The sequence below is a fragment of the Protomyctophum bolini genome (assembly GCF_963924005.1).
Source record: "Protomyctophum bolini genome assembly, chromosome: 4".
NCBI lineage: Eukaryota > Metazoa > Chordata > Actinopteri > Myctophiformes > Myctophidae > Protomyctophum > Protomyctophum bolini.
Window position 1 is genome coordinate 39,738,141 of NC_137865.1, and position 19,908 is coordinate 39,758,048.

The window sequence follows — 19,908 nt, forward strand, 5'->3', positions numbered from 1 at the left end:
CATCGTCTTTTCTCAAGAACGTAATTTTAAATAACGTTATCCTAAACGTTATTTACGTCGCCCGACTCTTTCCAGACGCTCCCTCCCTCGCCGGGACCATCCATCCCAGCATCCCCCGCGTGTTCAACGGCAGGGTTGCCATGTACGCTTTTTATAAGAAAGTTCGGGCTTGTTTTTGGCAGCTTTATGCTTTCCAGTATTTCCTGTAAAGTTGCTTTTTAAAATATTGGTAGTTGAGGGTTGCAACGCAACAGATGCGGCGTTTTGGGGGATTGTTTCTAAAGTGTTGTTTCTTATTTTGGACTTTGGAGGAAGGACCCCTAAAATAATTATGTAAAAACTAAACTTTTTTCTGCAGAGTGCAAACCCGGGCCACACCTTATGCCAAGGGCAAGAAAAATAAATACATCCACAAATTACATTTTATTTAGAAAATCTCGCATTATGCGAATAGGAGCTTGAGCCATAGGTTTGAGCTTGTTTTGGTTTTCATCAAAAACCTGGGTTGTCTTGTTTCTCTCGCAAAACCTGGCAACACTGGTTCAACGGCTCTTCTCTCTCTTCAGAGTAGACCTTCTCGCTCTTTGAAACCAACATGCATGCGGTGGAAATGTATTCCGCTGCATAATAACAATAAAACAAATCCAGTTTTAAACGGAACCGGACCAGCAGCAGCACATTCATAAAACTCATTAGAAAGAACCGATGCCGAACCTCTGCTGCGGTGGAGGAGGGGTTTCATACTGGAGTGGGTAAAAAAAACATTTTTTTTTGTTTTGTTTTGGGGCTCGGAACTATTCATCGCAGTCAGGAGGAGGCCGGGGGGTGGTGGGGGGGAAGATCCTGACCGAGGCACCGTTGTGGTGTGGTGGTGGTGTGTGCAGCGGTCAATTGTCTCCGGGTGGCTCCCTCGGTCCGGTCGGTAAGCAGCGGTGCGGTGGTGGAGGATCACTGAGGGAGAGGAGGAAGCATGATGGAGACCGAGCCTAGTAAGGCGGCTGTGGAGCCGGCGTCCGGCGGCACGAACCCGGTCGAGCCGCAGACCCCGAGCCGCCACGAGAAGAGCCTGGGTCTGCTCACCACCAAGTTCGTCACCCTGCTGCAGGAAGCCAAGGACGGGGTGCTGGACCTGAAGGCGGTGAGTGGAGAAGTGCCTGCCTGGGTCTTTGTTGTGGGTTCTGATCCACACGCATGCAATGCATGGATGGATGCCATCTGGCCGCAGAGAGAAAGGGAGAGAGCTTGTTTCTGCCTTTCTTCTTTCACTCGAGTCAGAGAGTACTTGTGCTTCAATCCGACCCCATTGATCCCCATTCATTTCAAACGATGCTGCTGCTAAAGCTAGTTGTTGTAGCCACAATGCAATGCAAGCCACACTTTACACTTCGCTCGCATGCAGCGACTCAAGTGTCGCGCCTTTGCCCCGAAAAGAAGGCTTGCAGATCAGCTCTTATAGTTGTCAGCCCCAGGTGACTTAAAGAGACCCAGACACCCAGCCAGCGCCATAACTATAAATAATACAAAAAATATCGGGTTTTAATATTTAAATATATAGTTATTAGTTTGATAGTTATAGTGCTCAGTGTGTCGACGGCCCCTAAGATGCTATCTGCATGCAACGAGTCGCAACTCATCCATTGACAGCCCATTCACGAAACATCTGCTTGTATTATACGGCAATAAACTCACCAAAATTGCAGCTATGCGGCAGTTCTATGGACTATCTAGGTTATCCTCTTCATCTGTGTCAATTTAAGACTTTGTTTAAAAATCTAATTGTTAGCGACTTGCTGTCAACCTGTGACATGCAGTGCATTTTCACAAGGACCTCACAAAAAGATTATTTGGACAAATATTCTATTTTATGTATCTGTGTGACTCAATATAGCATACAATAGGGTTAAAGTGCGTAAACCAATTTTGATGCTACCAAGTAATTACTTGTTTGCACTGCAGTAAGAATAGTAAGTACTTCTTCTTTTTGTGTCTTTGAAGCATGTGGTTAGATGACAGTTTCTCATTTCTTTAGTTTACAGTCTTTTGCGTCATTGTTGAACTCTGAAAGATCTTTTAAGCTGCAAAGGTTGGGTAGTATAGGCAGACGAGGCAGTGCTGTATCGTATGGTCCTCTTCCCCACATTCATAGATGGTTGGGCCGGTTTTGTAGCCCCATCTGACCATGTGTCAGAGTGTCCCATGGTGCTTCTGAGCCAGAAGGGAGGTGGGAGTAAGTACTTGACTCGAGTATATGGATTTGTTTACAATACATCCCAGAGTGGAAATCAGGTTACACATTGGGGAGGATTACTTGTTTTATATAGTTTGCCACAAAACAGTGTGGCAGAAAAGTATTGAAAATAGCCGATCTACAAGCTCGCAACATATGGAAAGAAAGTGAAAAGTGTAGATGCAAATTGTGATTGGCCAAAATGAGATGACGAAAATGATGATGAAAGCGCCCCTCAGCCTCACTTCACAAGGCCAGGGTGTGATTTTATTTATTTATTATCAGTTAAATGTATCGACGGTGTTCGATGAAGTGTTTCACCTCTGGCTGGCTCTGGCTCGCTGGTGTGTGTGTGGGCCAGTGAACTTGAAGAGAAGACTCTGCCCTCCTGCAGAGCCACCGTTTAAAAAGTGGGTCATCTTTTGTTGCCTCCTGCATGTCTATACACGTGAACCACGTGGCCCCCTGCTGCCCTGGGGGACAGGGGTCCCACTCCCTGCCCCCCTACCCTGCCCCCGCCCGCAAACGCTTCCTACCAATGCCTGCTTTCGGGAAGTGAACTCAAAGGTCACGACCCAAACATTAATCGTGGAATTTATTAGTGCATTTTAAGAGAAATGCCTATAACCCCAATATCAACTAGTTTGTCTGATGGGGATGTTATCCTAAAAAAGGAACATCTAAGGAATAGTGATAGGATAGGATATATTCTTGCTGTCGGGAAGAGACCTCTATCTCACATGTTTGTTGTGTTTTTTCGTAATTCAACGCCCTACGTCAGTGGTGGGCAACTTTGACGATGGAGAGGGCCACTATAGTTCCACACTCACTCCAAAGTGCCGCTATACAGTAGTTCCACACTCACTCCAGAGGGCCACATTGCATGTATTACTGTCTCAGCAAATATAGCAAACATAGCCGATCTACAAGCTCAACATGCAATAATGCTGGTCTCTAAACTCAGGGCACCTGATTGAGGGGACTTTAAGCAACTGGTTGGATTAACGTGTTCCTTACGTGTTCCTTACGTCCAACCAGGGAAACTCCCCCTGTCAGGTGAAAAGACTCCTCATGCATAGAAGGAAGCATGAGGTCAGTCCATTGCTCTCCCCAGGTTTGCAGGATTACATTCGATAATTGACACTGGGTGAAAGAAATGGGTTGCAAAATCGTGGGATAAAAAATATGAGAAAAAAAAGCATCAACGGTAGCAGATCCACAAGTTTGGAATGCAGTGCGACGAGTTTAGCAGCTCGTTAACTCGGCACAAATGTATCTAAAATTGCCGATCTACAAGCTCTCAACAACATGTCCTGATGGACTGGCTATTTTCACAATTTCTGAAAATGGCCCATAAGCGAAAATACATTCTCACCTACATGCTCAAAATAGGTAAAAGTGGTTTTAAGTGTGTGTTATCAATATTGAACCAATGAAACGTATTAACAAGAGCTTGTGACTAAATAATTACGCTGTGTCATTGGAACAGAGGTTATTTGTTTTCTTCATTTCCTGAATAGTTCGTTTCTGCCCAACAGCGGCAATATAAAAGTAATATATAAGTGCCTTTCCTTGTTTGGTTAACATCTCTATATCGGACATTAGTGCTGTACAATTAATCTAAAGAAGATCTAATTTCTAAATTTGAGCAAGAATCGTTCAGCACTAGTTTGCTGTCCTATTCATTTTAGTTACTCTTATATTTTGGCCTACAAGAGAGACTTTAAGAGAGGTTTAAGTCGAGCACTTTGATGTTGTCTGTTTAAAGCCACAGTAGTTTGCTCTAGGTGCCACATTTTGAATCTAGTAATGTTCAGCAACTACAGAATAAAGACAATATATATTTTCACAGGGGGAAAAGATAGAATCGTGTGAGAATCGGGATAATAATCAGTCAATAATCAAGTTTCATATTTGAGCACTATTTGTTGCTATAGTTGGGGTTTTAGTCAACTTGTTAGTACATTTGCACATACTGTACAGTACCTGAAATTATTAGGAGCAGTGGGCAGCTATTGAACAGTGCCAGTAACTAAGCCTCCTGTGGGGAGGAGTGACAGGCTGACAGCCAGCCTGCCATATGGCTGGGACTGATAATAACTCTAGACTCCATAACATTCTTTCTCAGAACATTTCACATGACATCATTTTATCATTAATGTCCTCATTGATTCATTCCTTCTTTCATGCAGTTCAAGCAAAGATGCAAGAAGTCAGCTTTGTGTGGGTTTTTATTGTTGTGGCGTGACTGCACAGTCAACAAGCCTCTGGAACGGCACTTCATCATCATGCATGCTACAGCTGGCCAATTAGCCAAACAATATATCAAAACCAATATTAATTTCAATAATTTGCAGACTTATAATCACTAAGCAAGGTTCTTTTCCCCTTCCTGGCTCACCAGGCCAAAGTGTTTACTCCAGCGTGTAAAATGTTGACATGGTGGGCGGTATTCCGCTCAGTGTTGTACTGTTGTTTTTGTCGTCTAAAACTAAGACCAAAAATGTTCGTCGACTACCTTTTTTCACTGACGTGGAAAATAAATGAAAATTAAGCTATGGTGACTAAAACTAAGACTAAATGTAATGACAATTTCGTCAACAGATAAAAACTAGTGGACAAGAGATCCAGTATAACTAATTTTACACTTTTTAGTCGACTAAATCTACTGTAGATTTAGTTGACTAAAATCTCATGACATTTAGTCGACTAAAACTAGACTAAACATTCCGGGTGACTAAAATGTGACTAAGACTAAATGAAAACTAATGAAGAGACTAAGATAAAAACTGAAATCGAAATTTCCTGCCAAAAACAACACTGATTCCGCTCCTTGTTTTCTGTCCTCCAGGCAGCAGACACGCTAGCGGTGCGCCAGAAGCGACGGATCTACGACATCACAAACGTGTTGGAAGGGATCGGCTTAATAGAGAAGAAATCCAAGAACAGCATCCAGTGGAAGTGAGTCCTCCTCCTTACAAAGGTCACAGTCATTCAGAAATAGTGTTTGTTCATGAGCTGGTCAATGGGGTGACGAAGACGGGTCAGTGTTGCATGTTGATTTTCAGCGAGACAGTTTCACATCGATAAAGTACATTAAATGACGGAGAATTCTGGTTGTGTGTGTGTGTGTGTGTGTGTGTGTGTGTGTGTGTGTGTGTGTGTGTGTCTGTGTCTGTGTCTGTGTCTGTGTGTCTGTCTCTCTCAGGGGTGTAGGTCCAGGCTGCAACACGCGGGAGATCGCAGACAAGCTGATGGACCTGAAGGCGGAGCTGGATGACCTGACCATGAGGGAGAATGAGCTGGACCAGCAGAGGGTCTGGGTTCAGCAGAGCATCAGGAACGTCACCGACGACTCCAACAACAGCCCATATCCTTCAATAACAGCTTTTGTGCCCAAGACGTTCCCACGCGTCTTTATGAGTACACCCGTAGGAGGCCCATGACATGTGGAGACATCTTTAGGTATTTATGAGGGGCACTAGGCCCCTCCTAAACACAGGTTTAATGTTTGTTTTGTAAACGCCCTTGACAATGAAGGGACATTTTATATTTGATCATACTAGTACAGGGTCACACACGAGCATCAAACGTAGCGAATCCAATAAAGCTCCAAACGACATGAGGTTTCCACCCGACAGAGAAGATATCAAATCTGGCATAGGTCGGTTTTCTAACGCCATTTTTTCAGTGATGTTTTTCTCATTTATAACTTCTGACCATAGTCACACATTGGACCTTAACACACACATACTATGGCTTATGTGAAGCATGAGGATCTGTGTGGAGCTTTCAAAGGTAAGCATCTTCTCATCATCTTGGAAAGGCTTTGATTTATTTTAGTTACAGTAAAGGTAACACACTACCTTTATGCGAGTAAAACATAAAATCTGAGTTTTTATGTTTATTTTGTCAATATTATATACTTCAACGGTCCAACAGGGATCTATTATTAGACCTCTGCATCTCTTCTACGCATTGCAACCTGTTGTGTGCTTGTAGTCTGTAGATTTTCTTTTGCATAATGTTGCCCCAGAGTAGGTACGGTACACTAAGGTTTCATGTATTCATAATCTTTTTCCTTTCCAGGTGACACTCTTCTAGCAATACGTGCTCCCACCGGAACACAACTAGAGGTTCCCATACCAGAGTCTGTAAGTTGTGTGTTTTTAAATGTGACTAAAACGAAGTGAAAACTATTCAAGAGACTGTGACCAAAAAAACTAGAATAAAAATGTGCTGTCAAAATCAACACTGTGGTGTGTGTGTGTGTGTGTGTGTGTGTGTGTGTGTGTGTTCTGCCTCGTCCATCCAGGTTCTGAACGGCCAGAGGAAGTACCAGATCCGTCTGAAGAGTTCCTCCGGCCCCATCGAGGTCCTGCTGGTCAACAAGGACCCCTCCAGCCCCTCCCCCGTGGTGCTGCCCGTCCCGCCTCCAGAGGACGTCCTGCAGAACCTCCCGGCGCCCACGCTTACTACCTCCAACACGCCGGTACGGCACACACACACACACACACACACACACACACACACAGGGACGTGCACACATCAAAGGGGGCTTCAGCCCCTGCCCTTTTACCCGTCTGTAAAACAACTGCCCTCTCCAGACCACGAATGTAGCATTTACTATAGTGGAAGAAATGCAAATGCTACGCCTTTCCTTTCCATGCCATGTCGAAGGCAGCATTCAGGAGAATAGCTTTTTTCCCCGAAGTCTCCTGAACTTGAACGCAGCATTTTGCGTTGAACAAATTTCTTTAGAAATCCATGTCGTTACACACCGCATCTCCACTAGCTAAAGAGTGCTGGGTTGCACCCCGAAAATAGCTGATCTACAAGCTCTCGATGCGGCGCAGCACGATGCGTTGTGAGCTTGTAGATCTGCTATTTTCACAATTTTTGTTCAAAAGTGCCCTCTTAAAGTGCCCTCTTACGGGATTTTAGCCCCTGCCCCTCTAACACTCTGCACGTCCCTGCCCACACATACCCACACACACACACACACATGTTGGCCTGCTGTTTTGAAACGTATTAGCTTGTAGATCTGCTATTCTTTAGAGCGCAACCAAACGTGACATGTCTTTTAGTTGTACTGGATCTCTTCTCCACTAGTCCCTCCCTCACACACCCATTTTCAATATATAGTTTTAGTCAACTCATCGTAGCTTAGTTTTTATTTCGTTTGTTTATTCAGATTTGGTCAGTGAAAAAAGGGCGGTCGACAAACATGTTTGGCCATAGTTTTAGTCTATGAAATGAACACTGTGTTGGTCCTTCTTGTCCCCTCCTGGATCCTGTGCAGACCCCCACCGCGTCAGCTACCCCCACTCCCTCCATCACAGCAGCAGCAGCAGTAAGCCACACCACCTCAACCACAGGTAAGATGGAGGTCCAACCGATGCATGCACCGCTGTTGTTTTTGGCAGCAAATTTTAGTTTTAGTCATAGTCTCTTGAATAGTTTTCATTTAGTTTCAGTCACATTTTAGTCCCCTGGAATGTTTTAGTGTTAGTCTAGTTTTGGACGACTAATTATCATAAGGTTTTAGTCGACTAAATCTACAGTTGATTTAGTCGAACAAAGTGTGTTTTTTACACTTGCTGAAAATAGCCGATCTACGAGCCCACAATGCTGTAACTAATGCTGTAACTAATCTTGTCCACTAGTCCCTTCCTAACATTTTAGTCTAGTTTTTATTTGTTGATGAAATTGTCAATATATTTAGTCATCACAGCTTAGTTTCCATTTAGTTTTCGTCAGTGAAAAAAGGTAGTCAACGAAAAAAAATTGTCTTAGTTTTAGTCGACGAAAACAACACTGCAGTCCACCCTTATTCTTACTGTGCCGGCATCTACTGCATCATTCCTAGTGCTCGTTCAAGGTGTCGCGCTGCAATGCATCTTCCCTAGATTGGCGTATATAACATAGATTGTTATTGTCGAGATTTGGTGTAGAGGGGGGGGGGGAAACTAGCCTCGGTCCCAGGTTTACTAATCTGCGAAAAGAAAAGCCTGGTCACAACCTGGTCACAACGTAAGGCAGATAATAATCGGCGGATGTATCCTCCGGAACATCTGTCAGATGCATTAACGTAATTTCCTTGGGCGATACTTCCGCTAAAATCCCACAACTTCCGCCCAAACAAATGATAGCCTCTACACTACAGCGTAGGTCTTGCCCAGGGTGGGGGAAAACAGTGTAGTAGATCCCTGGATAAAGAATTCTATAGGGTTTTAAAGGTAGGGCTAGTCATTTCCGTTTTTAATATAAGTGTTTAATAGCTCTATATTCTGTTAGTACTCATTGCTAGTGTTTTCAGTAAGGGGAGTCTCGCTGTCTCTCCAGCTCAACAGAAAATGCAATTTCAGGCCACGGTACCAATTTTATCCAATCGGGAGAGAGAACTTTCACATCATACAGACAGGACAAACAAGTTAAAAAAAATAAACGAGGGGACAAAAAGAGAGAGACAGAATTGCAACTGGAACACTTGTCAAATTGAAGCTGATGAATGGGGCACTCTCTCCTGATTGGCAAAAATGTGGCATCCCACCACGAAATGCATTTTCTGTTTTTATTAAATAGCTGGAGATCACAGGGAGTCCCTCGTTACTGAACAAACTCCACAGCAATGATAACTATCGGAATATAGTGATTTAACTGTGTAGTATAGTGTAGCGAGTCAGAGTTTTGCATATTTATTTATTTCTGAAGAGTCAAATTAGCGATTTTCTCTCTTATCCTAGCAGTGGCGGATGGCACGTCACTCACCCCGACCACCCCTGCTACGACGCCATTGGTTACTCAGCAGCTCCAGTCGTCCGCCTCATTGGACGGATCCGCCTCTTCCTCGGCTCCTGCAGTATTTGAACCAATCAAGTCGCATCCTTCTGACAGTGAGCGTCAAAAAATATCCAGTGAATTGCATTTAGACCTCAAACAACAAGTATATACTAGTAGCCATGTTTGAGCCTTGTCTCTAGTTCAAACAACAAGTATATAGTAGCCATGTTTGAGCCTAGTCTCTAGTTTAAACAACAAGTATACCGGTATACTAGTAGCCATGTTTGAGCCTTGTCTCTAGTTCAAACGACAAGTATATAGTAGCCATGTTTGAGCCTTGTCTCCAGTCCAAACAACAAGTATATAGTAGCCATGTTTGAGCCTTGTCTCTAGTTCAAACAACAAGTATATAGTAGCCATGTTTGAGCCTTGTCTCTAGTTGAAGCCGTTTCCAATACAGCATACAGTACAATTACAGCGTGATTGATAACAGCGTACAGTGCAATTCTTACAATCGTTGCTGTTTACTTTTCTATCGTCTTTCTAAGAACTTTGACTGCATACATTAGAGTAGTGGATGTGCGACCGTAATGTTGTCTGTTCTCTTGTTCTTCCAGTGCTGGACTTCACTGAGATGTTCGACCCAACAAAAGGTAAAGCATGTGCTCTCGTCGACGACACGTTGGCTATTAACCCATTCTGACCTGAGATCAGATTCTAAAAATGTCTTCTACATCCTGACAGTTTTCCATTCTGACCTGAGATCAGATTCTAAAAATGTCTTCTACATCCTGACAGTTTTCCATTCTGACCTGAGATCAGATTCTAAAAATGTCTTCTACATCCTGACAGTTTTCCATTCTGACCTGAGATCAGATTCTAAAAATGTCTTCTACATCCTGACAGTTTTCCATTCTGACCTGAGATCAGATTCTAAAAATGTCTTCTACATCCTGACAGTTTTCCATTCTGACCTGAGATCAGATTCTAAAAATGTCTTCTACATCCTGACAGTTTTCCATTCTGACCTGAGATCAGATTCTAAAAATGTCTTCTACATCCTGACAGTTTTCCATTCTGACCTGAGATCAGATTCTAAAAATGTCTTCTATGTCAGTCGCTCTTCGACTTTTCAAAAATAGCAGACCTACAAGCTCTTGATCTACAAGCTTGTAGATCTGCTATTTTTCAATAGGTAAAGCACGACATGATGCGAACATGTTCCTGGGTTCCCGCCCAGAATGGGTTAAAACATAGCAGATGTACAAGCTCACAGCGAGTCACTTTGTGCCACGCTTGCGAGCTTGTACATCTGCTATTTTTCCTTACATTTTAGAAAAATCTACTGGTTTGGATTTGAAGACATTTGTAGAAAATGTAAATGAAGCACCATGAAGTTCATGTCTGGTGTCTTTTTCTGACAGAGATGATGAGTGGAGACTTGTTGGAGGACTTGATGTCATCAGAAGGTGAGTTAGCTTGTCCACACATAACTACATAATTGAATGCCACAGACTAAAAACAGTCTTAAGTCCACACTATTGATCCATAATGTATAAATGATAGATACGGGTTCAGGACAACGAGGCCTTTTCGTGGAGGGGTCAGAATGAAATTTGGACTTAGACTGTTTTTCGTCTGTGGTACTCAATTAACAGTGTTGATTTCGTCGACTAAAACAAAAATGTTCGTCGACTACCTTTTTTCACTGACGAAAACTTTCTATTGTCACGAGTCATGAGATTTTATTTAGCTTTATACAGTGTTGTTTTTGTCAGCACATTTATATTTTAGTTTTAGTCCTAGTCTCTTCAATAGTTTTCATTTAGTGTCACCTGGAATGTTTTATAGTGTTAGTCTAGTTTTAGTCGACTAAATATCATAAGATTTTAGTCGACTTAAATATCCAGTTGATGTGGTCGACTAAAATGTATCTTGGCACTTGCTGAAAATAGCCGATCTACAAGCTCATAATGCATATTTTCAGCATGCAACCAAGTGTAAGATGACTTATAGTGGATCTCTCGTCCACTAGTCCCTTCCTAACATTTTTGTCTAGGTTTTATTTGTTGACGAAATTGTCAGTATATTTATTCATCATAGACTCTTGTCCCTTTTGTCTCCAACTATGGAATGCACTTCCCATTGCAATTAGGTTTAGGTTTATTTATTTAGCATGTAGTACAAAAAATAGACAATAGCATATCAAAGAACAAAAATACAATGCAAGGAAGGGAAGAAGCCAGCTGGCTTATTTGGAATCCTTTCCTGTAGGAAGAGGTCATTGGTTTAAACAGATTAAAAGTTAATAAAGAACAGAAAAAAGTCTTCAAGTTGGCAAAGGGGGGCAGCTGTGCAGTAAAGAAATAAAAACACAGACTGCACAAAAAACTGAAATAAACAATACAACAACAAACACACAAAAGAAAATATAACGCATCAAAGTAAAACATGTAATCTACAGAGAGGAAGAAATAAGATATTTCTTTAGATGTTTTTTGAATATTGGCAAGGATAATGAGGATTTAAGTGAAACATCTAGGGAGTTCCATAGATGAGGGCCTCTAAATTTGATGAAAGATTGATGTTCCCATTGCAATCAGAACTGCACTTCCCTTCCCATCCCAATACTCCGCCGTGGTTCTGAAAACTCACCTCTTCAGACTCCATCTTAGCCCGTAGCACTTGCACTAGCCTCGGCAACCTTACAGGCGCATGTCATGTCATTTAGAAAGCATTTTATGTAAACATAGCACTTCTATAGTGTATAATCATAGTTTCATTGTGCAGCTATTCTACCGTTAGATGGATGTTATGTTCCTATGCTTCTGATCCTTGATGACTACATGTATTTGATGTATTACCATGTGTTGTTCTTGCTTTCTGCCAGTCGCTCTGGATTTTGAGCGCCTGCTAAACGTCTAAATTGTCATTTTGTTTTATCTCCAGTGTTCTCTCCGCTCCTGCGTCTGTCCCCTCCGCCCGGCGACCATGACTACATCTACAACCTGGACGAGACGGAAGGACTGTGTGACCTCTTCGACGTCCCCATCCTCAACCTCTGACCCCCCGACCCCCCAATCCCCACCCCCACCCCTCCTCCACGTCCTAACCGCCAGGCGAGGTGAGACCAGGCCTCGAGGCCACGCTGTGAGCTCAGTCAGCGCGACTTCACTCGGCCTGTAGTGATGATGATGATGATGTAAATACAGGCGACAAAGAACAAAAACCCCCCTTTTTTTTTTACTTCGACTGCTTTTGTTTCTCCTAGGGATCAAATTAAGAGACACACACAAACGCACGTGCAAGCAAATCTATTTTTGGAGTGTGAGTGTGAGTGTGAGTGTGAGTGTGAGTGCGAGTGCGAGTGTGGGTGTGGGGGTGTGTGTGTGTGCGTGAATGTATGTGTGTGAGTGAGAGCGAGTGAATGAGAGTGAACTGGTTTCGAAGGCTTTCTCTATAATCGAGCCCGACCCATGCCAAGTGCTAGACCACCGATTGCCGATATTTTGGCTGATATTTTGTCAAAAAGTGACACATTTTTCTAATCAAATTGAAATATTTAGAATTGATTCCAGTTTCTATCCGCGAACATTTTACTCGCAAGCAAGCAAATTAATACAAATCGTAAAAGTTACATTTTGATAGATAAACATAAACAAATGTATTTCATTGAACCACTTAAGCCCTATTCAAAAATGTTTCGAAAATAGCCGATCCATAAGCTCTCAATGTGTCCCAAACGCGGTGCATTGTGAGCTTGTAAATCATCTATTTTTGTCAACATCTTAAACCAGGTTGAAAGTGGTCAAAACATGGCGGCACGTGTCGTGGGCTGCGTAATTGCACGCCGATACTGATGTCAATGCTGATATATCGTCCAGAGCGATCTAAAGAGCACTGGAGTCTGATATTACCGCCGCTAGCTAGAGTCCACTATCCCTGAGAGTCACTGCGCTATTTCTTCTATTGGAATTCCCTGTAGAGAAATCTTAGATCGCGTTATTTAATATACAAATCAACCGGGTGAATTTTACTACTAATTTATCCAAAGAGTAAGAGAATGAATATATCAAATGTAACTCGATCATAAATGACAGAGTTCTTCTCTTAACGTGACCCAGGGGGTAGTCTCGCGTTGCCAGACTGTTGCCTCGCACAATTTCCAAACGTTTCCGTCATACAGTATCTGGAGAACGGAAGCTGATCATGAGCAAAGCGACAAAGCGGAAGTGAAGCCTCCTCCCCACTTCCGTTTCGTCTTTACAGTCGCGCAAATTTATCCTAATTTAAATCGTAATCATCAAAGGCAGCATATATAGCTTGCTGCTTAGCAGAAATGGAAATAAAACGATAAAATGTAAAGATATTTCAGAATATATTTCCGTGAACCGAAATGGCAGCTTTCCTTGCTCGGATTTCGGGAGGTGTAGTTCTATATATATATATAGCATTCGGAGCTTGTGGAATAGTTCTCTGGCTTTGCAAGACTACCCAGGGGGTAGCAGGAGTGACGTCAGGACTTTATTGGTAGCCTACTCTATATCGTTTTTTAACATATATAACGGTCGTCCGGGCTGTACTCTATAAAACTTAAGTCGGCTTTTTCGCCGGGAACTTCTCTGGTAAGGACGAAACGGAACAAACCGTTTGCATCAGGTCAAGATTCGGAGCACGCTATTGGATCCCCCCGACCCCCGTACCTCCCTCATCATCATGATTCGTAGCACGCTATTGGATCCCCCCGACCCCCGTACCTCCCTCATCATGATTCGGAGCACGCTATTGGATCACCCCGACCCCCGTACCTCCCTCATCATCATGGCAACCGCGACTCGCAAACTCATCACGGGACATTTTTTAGTCTGAACATGCACTGTCCTAGTTTACATAGAGAATATAAATATATATTATATATTTTGTATTACCAGCATAGAAAGACAAGTTTATAGTCATGAAAACTATCCACTTATTATAAACGCAGAGAGGAGTCAAGAGCAATAGGTGACAACAAGTAAGCAACGACTGAAGAAAAAAAACACGTTTTGTAATATGTGTATGTATGGCATGCTTACACTGTAAATTCCTTGGGTGTTAATGAAATGTATCTGTTTGCACCGTCGGAGTTAAAAAATAGAAAGCTGCCATCCGTATTTCAATGAATACAATGTCATTTTAAAACGATCTGTGTACAGTAGGGTATTTTGATGCAATATATTAGCTAGTCCATCTGCATTCTCCAGCGGTTGGAGGCAGTATCGCTACTCTTCCATCGGGACATTTTGGTATCCCGTTTTGGGTAGGAGGACCCCTAGAAGGACCCCAGCACTGCCTGAAGAGTCCAGTATCTCTGGCTATTATCCCATTAGAAGCCCTGGTTCTCTCTTGGATGAGCAGATGTTTGAATCAGTTATGGCAATCGTCGCTCTCTCCCCTTTGGGGAAAGTACCTAAACCCTTGCGGATTGCAGCTTTTTAAATTAACAGAGGATTTTATATCAGGTTTTTTTCATCGCACACACCTCACAGTTGCAGTAGTCTGGGTAGTGTCCAGTCTTTGTTTGAGCTAACGTGTGGTGCTGAAAGTCTGCTCGGCATGGTGCTTAAAAAAAACATCTTACGGAGTCTCTCAAGACAAGACGTGATATCTTCCACAATGTCAAATGCTTCCGCCTGTTAAAGAATATATATAAGCGGAATAAAGCGTCCGTCACATCATTTCGGGTACAGGCTTTATATTAGTTCCGACATACTATTGATCCGAAACCTCAATCCCTAACCATCGCATTTTCGCATCGCATTGCATGTCCCCGCGCTTCGGACCTTTGGTGTGTCGGATCTGCGTGTGCACCCCGTAATTTCTCCCCCAATAATAAGGGTCTTATTATTTACCCTTTGCTGTTGCGTAAATCACGGTTTAATTTATATTTGGTTGCATTATTTGTGTCTCCTACTGGAAAGTCTAGCTAGCTAATACAAAATATCTTATGATATTTTAAAATACCTTTTTTCGTGAACATGATACCCTTTTTGGTGTTTCCCCGTTCCCGACTTTTAGCATATATGGAATTATAGACTGAAGCGTTCCAAGATTGTGGCAGAGATGAGACTGGCTTGAGAGACTTCATTTCATTAAAAATTGACCAAATGATGATTTCTGAGGCTCTTTGGGTGAAAGAACTACTGCCTAAACAGCCTCACTTTGGTCACAAGTCTTTACAAAGTGATCCTCAGTAAATGTAAAGCACCAAATGCTCCGAAAGGCTTTATGCAATTTATAGCCAGCCTTGCTTTCACTTTTCCCTTCTGTACCTCTCGCGTTGTATTATATGTATATTTTAACGCGCATTACTCTTTATTTTATTTTGAGTGTGTATTATTTTAATCTTTTTTTTACTTCACCTCGAAAGGAAAACAAACATTTTCTTCCGCTGTCATTTTTTAGCCTTTGAATCCTTACACACCAGGAACGTTTAATGTCACCCTATTATTGTTATTATTTTTGTTATATCCACTACAGCTTACAATTGGCTCTACAAGCTTACAATCAGCTGTTCTCAGCGAAGAGATTTAACGCTGAAATATCTTAGCTCTATGCTAGTGAACAGACAGTCCACTAGCATATGCACACTAGCATAGAGCCCTGAGGAACTCCCTCATGCATAGAGCCCTGAGGAACTCCGCTCATGCATGTGGGGGTCGTGTGACTCGTGTCCACAGAAAGCATCTCATGTGCCTTTCTGATATTGGATTGGATAACATTGGCATCCTTCTGTTTTAACTAAAGAGCAGGAGAGACCCTGTTACTGAGCAACCCTCACTAAAGCAATGGAATTATACATGTATCGTTACTGTCGGGCAGAGACCTCTTATCTCTGTGTTTTAACTAATGATTGGCCTACGACGTGACCATAGCGTAACACAAGAGTATCAAAAGGAGCAGATCTGGTAGCTTGAAATGCAACGCCAATCGATGGCTTTTCAAGCTTGCAGATCTGCTACTTGTTTTTTGTTTCGTTTTTTCCAGAGTAATCTAGTAAGAGAGTGGCGGCACTAGCGTTGACTCCCATTGTAACAATGGAATGTGTAAGTGTTCATTCTATCTCAATGGGATAGTTCCAATGTTTGGAACTATATATAGCCCATAAAGGCACCCGCTTTGCGGCGAGATCAAAGTGTGTCACCACTCTCTTACTATTCCACTCAGGTTTTTTCCACCCGACAGAGGCGACATTTAACACTTATTTTAACAAACAAAATCACTTGTATCCCCTTTAATAGTTTTGGCTCGTTTATTCATCACACTTGGTGTGTAAGGACCTCCATTTATGAAGCAAGCTTTGCGGGGCCAAAATAGCTGATCTACAAGTTCACGACATCGCAAATACGATGGCGTGTAAGCTTATAGGTCGGCTATTATCGGCGCTCGACGGGAGTATGAATCGACTTTCAACATCAAAACAAACAGTGCACCGCTCTTGACTCCTCTTGTCAAATGTAATATGTATGTATGCGATTTACTATTTTATTCAAACAAACGTGTGCGTGTGTAAAAAGTCATGTATGTAATTAAGTATTCTCATGTATTTTGTTTGTTGATGCAGTGAAATCATGTCATGAAGTATGATCGTTGCATCACTGCTCACCTTCCTATACGTTGTGGCGTCGATCCCGTGTTCAATAGTCAACTGCTGTTTTCCTTCCTGTAATCCCTCATGTAATCTCTCTGCCTATATGAAGCTGCCTTTCCGATCATGCTCCGTTTGATTTGATTTTCATATTGGATCAGTGTAGGGTGAGTTATTATTATTATTATTATTATTATTGCTCAGGTAGGGATGCACCCAAACTCTGGGCTTGATGTTCAAAATAACAATTTTGGCCCATGATTATGAACGATTGCCCCCAGCCTGTATGATTTCTGGTCTAGAGGGGCAAAAACAGTGGGTGGATCCTATCGTTTCACCGATCTGAGTGTGGAGTGATTTTGATGCTATTGCTATATTAACCAATTTCGGCCGTGGCGTGGACCCCCTCAAACCCCCCCTCCCTCCCGCCCCGTCAAAGAGCCCTGGGTGTCCCCGGATGGACGGACTCCACTTTTTATGAAACCACAGATAAACATCACTGTCGTCTGTGAATGACATCCTATTTGCCGATGCACCTGTGGCACGGGGTATCTTCACCTGTGGCACGGGGTATCTTCACCTGTGGCACGGGGTATCTTCACCTGTGGCACGGGGTATCTTCCGATAAAGTCGATGCATCCCTCTACGAGGAGGTGGCGTCCATTGGGTCCACTCGGGCACTGGGCCGGGGCACACCTTAGCGCACAGCGGAGGACAGTGTTTCCGGGAATCTGTCCGTCGCGTCAGTCACCCGCGGAGGTGGATCTTCTTTTCCATGATCTACCAGCTGATCAAAAGCCTGAATGATGTCGGGCGTCAGCTTCTGTCCACGGCTGTGCGCTAACGTGTGCCCCGGCCCACTGCAGGCCCAGTTTCCCAGTCTAGCTTCTGAAATACTGGGGCGAAAAAAAACATTAGCAAGTCGGGAAAAGTGGTCAGCCGCACGTCCGTCAATTGGCCGCACGTCCAGATGTGTATCGGCCGCACGTCCCCCCCCCACACACACACCCAGTCAACATTGTAATCCACGCTACGTGCCTGCCCTATACTCAGGTTCTGTCAAAGTGTCCCCCCCAGCATTGACATTACTTTTCCTCTTTGTGAGGGAGCCACGTTCTATTTCATAAAAAAAAACATCTTGTGTCATGTAATGTTCTGTCTCCTTTCCCCCGGTGGTGATGATGCGGTGTATGTATGTGTGTACCATGTGTATCTCACCCTTATTGCTTGTATAGAATAGCATTTATTTTTTATACCTGCTAGATGTATTATTGTCATTACAACTACTAATTCGGGGCTATGCTAACTTTGCCAAGTATAGGATATGTTTTTTCCCCCACACTCAAAACCCGAATCTTATTTCAGTCTTTTTTTCCCCTCTCTCATCATTGCACTTTTCACCGTTCCGGACAGAGCGATTTGTTTACTGATCAATCCATTTGGTTGATTGGTAAGCATTTGTTTTGTCGTTGGGAGGGTGTGTTCTTGTCTGCTCAATAAAAAAAAACACCCAGGGATTTCTCTCGATTTACCAATCTGTAACTATATCATGAACAGGATCAAGATTACTAAAGCTGTAATTGCATCACCTGAAACAAAATAAAACTTTTGTATTCTTTGTACATGCATATCGTCTGCTTCTCTTGGTAACGATCCAGTTTGCGTAGATTAGTTTCATTCTGCTGTCATGGTCTGTAAGGGTGTAAACCTCATATGTTCAAAGCTGTTGCATTCACCTCCCCCTGGCCAGCCAGGGCGCCTGATGGAGGGGAAAGGAACTGGTCGGAATAACGTCTTCCTTCCAGGTCAGGTGAAAAGAAGCAGCTTCGACTCCTCATGCATAGAAGGAGCATGAGGTCAGTCCGCTGCCCCCCCCCCAGGTTGGCAGAGGAAGTGTAACACCCAGGATTACATTAGATAATTGGCACTGGGTGAAAAAACTGGGTTCCAAAATCGTGGGATAAAACAAAAAAAGCATTCAAATTTAAAAAATTGCAAGTAGTAGATCCACATGCTTGCAATGTGTCACTTCGCGCCACGTGTCCAGCTTGTGTCACCGTGACATGTGAACTTGTAGATCAGGTATTTGAAGTACTTTTGTGCGACATGACATAGAGCTAAGTAAAAAATGTGACAAAAAATTAATCTCTACAGAGACAGAGAACTGGGTTCAGTCCCATACTTTCAAACCTACCTGATCGGTTGACAATGAAATGAAGACAAATATAAATAGTATAGGTTTATTGATGATCTATATTATTTAATTGTAGGGTTAACAGTTGGCAGTGCATGCAGGCAAAATGGGGAACAGTTTAACCACTTTAAGCCAGTCGAAAACAGACCGTCTACAACAGTGGTTTTCAACCAGTGGTCCTTGAGGGGGTTCCAGGTTCGTAACCAAATGGACCCCTATAGATCTTTAACTCTTGAGAGTTAAATTATTGTTAAACATCTGCATTACTTAATTTACAAGAAGTTTATACACAATAAGGGAACGTAAAATTATCCTTTTGATCAACATTTGGACTGTGTAGCCTACCACATTGACACAGCATGGAATTGTGGACAATTGTGTGCTTTGAGTCCGAGAGGCTAATCTTGTCCCCACATGTCTCAAGATTTGCCATTGACAAAAGAACCTATTTACAAAATATTTTTTCCCTGGAACATCATCTTTTTGAATGGGACTCAATGGACAAATACATATCATTTTGGGGGTCCTTGACCCCATTTTGAGAACCACTGACTGCTCTCTGGTTATCTGTTCATTTGTGGTTTTTATTGTTCAATCACCCTGGCTGGGTGTTAAATGCGAACCAGCAGGTCTTGCGTTGCTTTTCCTTTTGTTAATATATTAATGATTATGTATGTAATAATTATGTATATAAAATGTAAATATAAAATTATTGTAGTGGGGTAACTGGGGTTGTGCTATTGTCCTGACCCAGGCTAGTAGACTAGTAGTTCTCAACCTTTTTTTAGGCTGTGAACCCCCAAAAGAATCATCTTTTTTTAACTAAGGAACAACTGACAGGCACTTGGAATTGCAGATAATATTGTGAAAATAGCAGATCTACAAGCTCACATAATGCATCGCAAAGCGAACCGCTGTGATCTTGTATATTGGCATTACTTTGATGAAATAATCCTCTTCAAAGGTCTTAACAATCCTTAAATTGTTTCTTCACTGTCATCTGAGGAACCCCTTCCAGTGGGAGTCTTGACCATAATTATTGATGATGGTATGTTGAGACGGGACTATGCCATAATT

At 42.6% G+C, this 19,908-nt stretch overlaps 1 protein-coding gene across 2 annotated transcripts; it reads left to right on the forward strand.

Moving 5' to 3' along the window:
• Positions 1-853: 853 nt before the first annotated feature.
• On the forward strand, positions 854-18,259 carry e2f4 (E2F transcription factor 4). 2 transcript variants are annotated; one of them, XM_080762526.1, is made up of 11 exons: positions 854-1,138; positions 5,079-5,188; positions 5,436-5,596; positions 5,981-6,025; positions 6,317-6,381; positions 6,543-6,719; positions 7,530-7,605; positions 8,977-9,123; positions 9,628-9,663; positions 10,435-10,479; positions 11,960-18,259. In XM_080762526.1, exons 1-11 carry the CDS (start codon positions 971-973, stop codon positions 12,073-12,075), a joined length of 1,146 nt encoding a protein of 381 aa, XP_080618652.1. In that variant the 5' UTR covers positions 854-970; the 3' UTR covers positions 12,076-18,259. The 2 variants fall into 2 exon arrangements, with proteins under 2 accessions (XP_080618652.1, XP_080618651.1); XM_080762525.1 differs by having other exon boundaries at positions 856-1,138; positions 8,974-9,123.
• Positions 18,260-19,908: the final 1,649 nt, after the last annotated feature.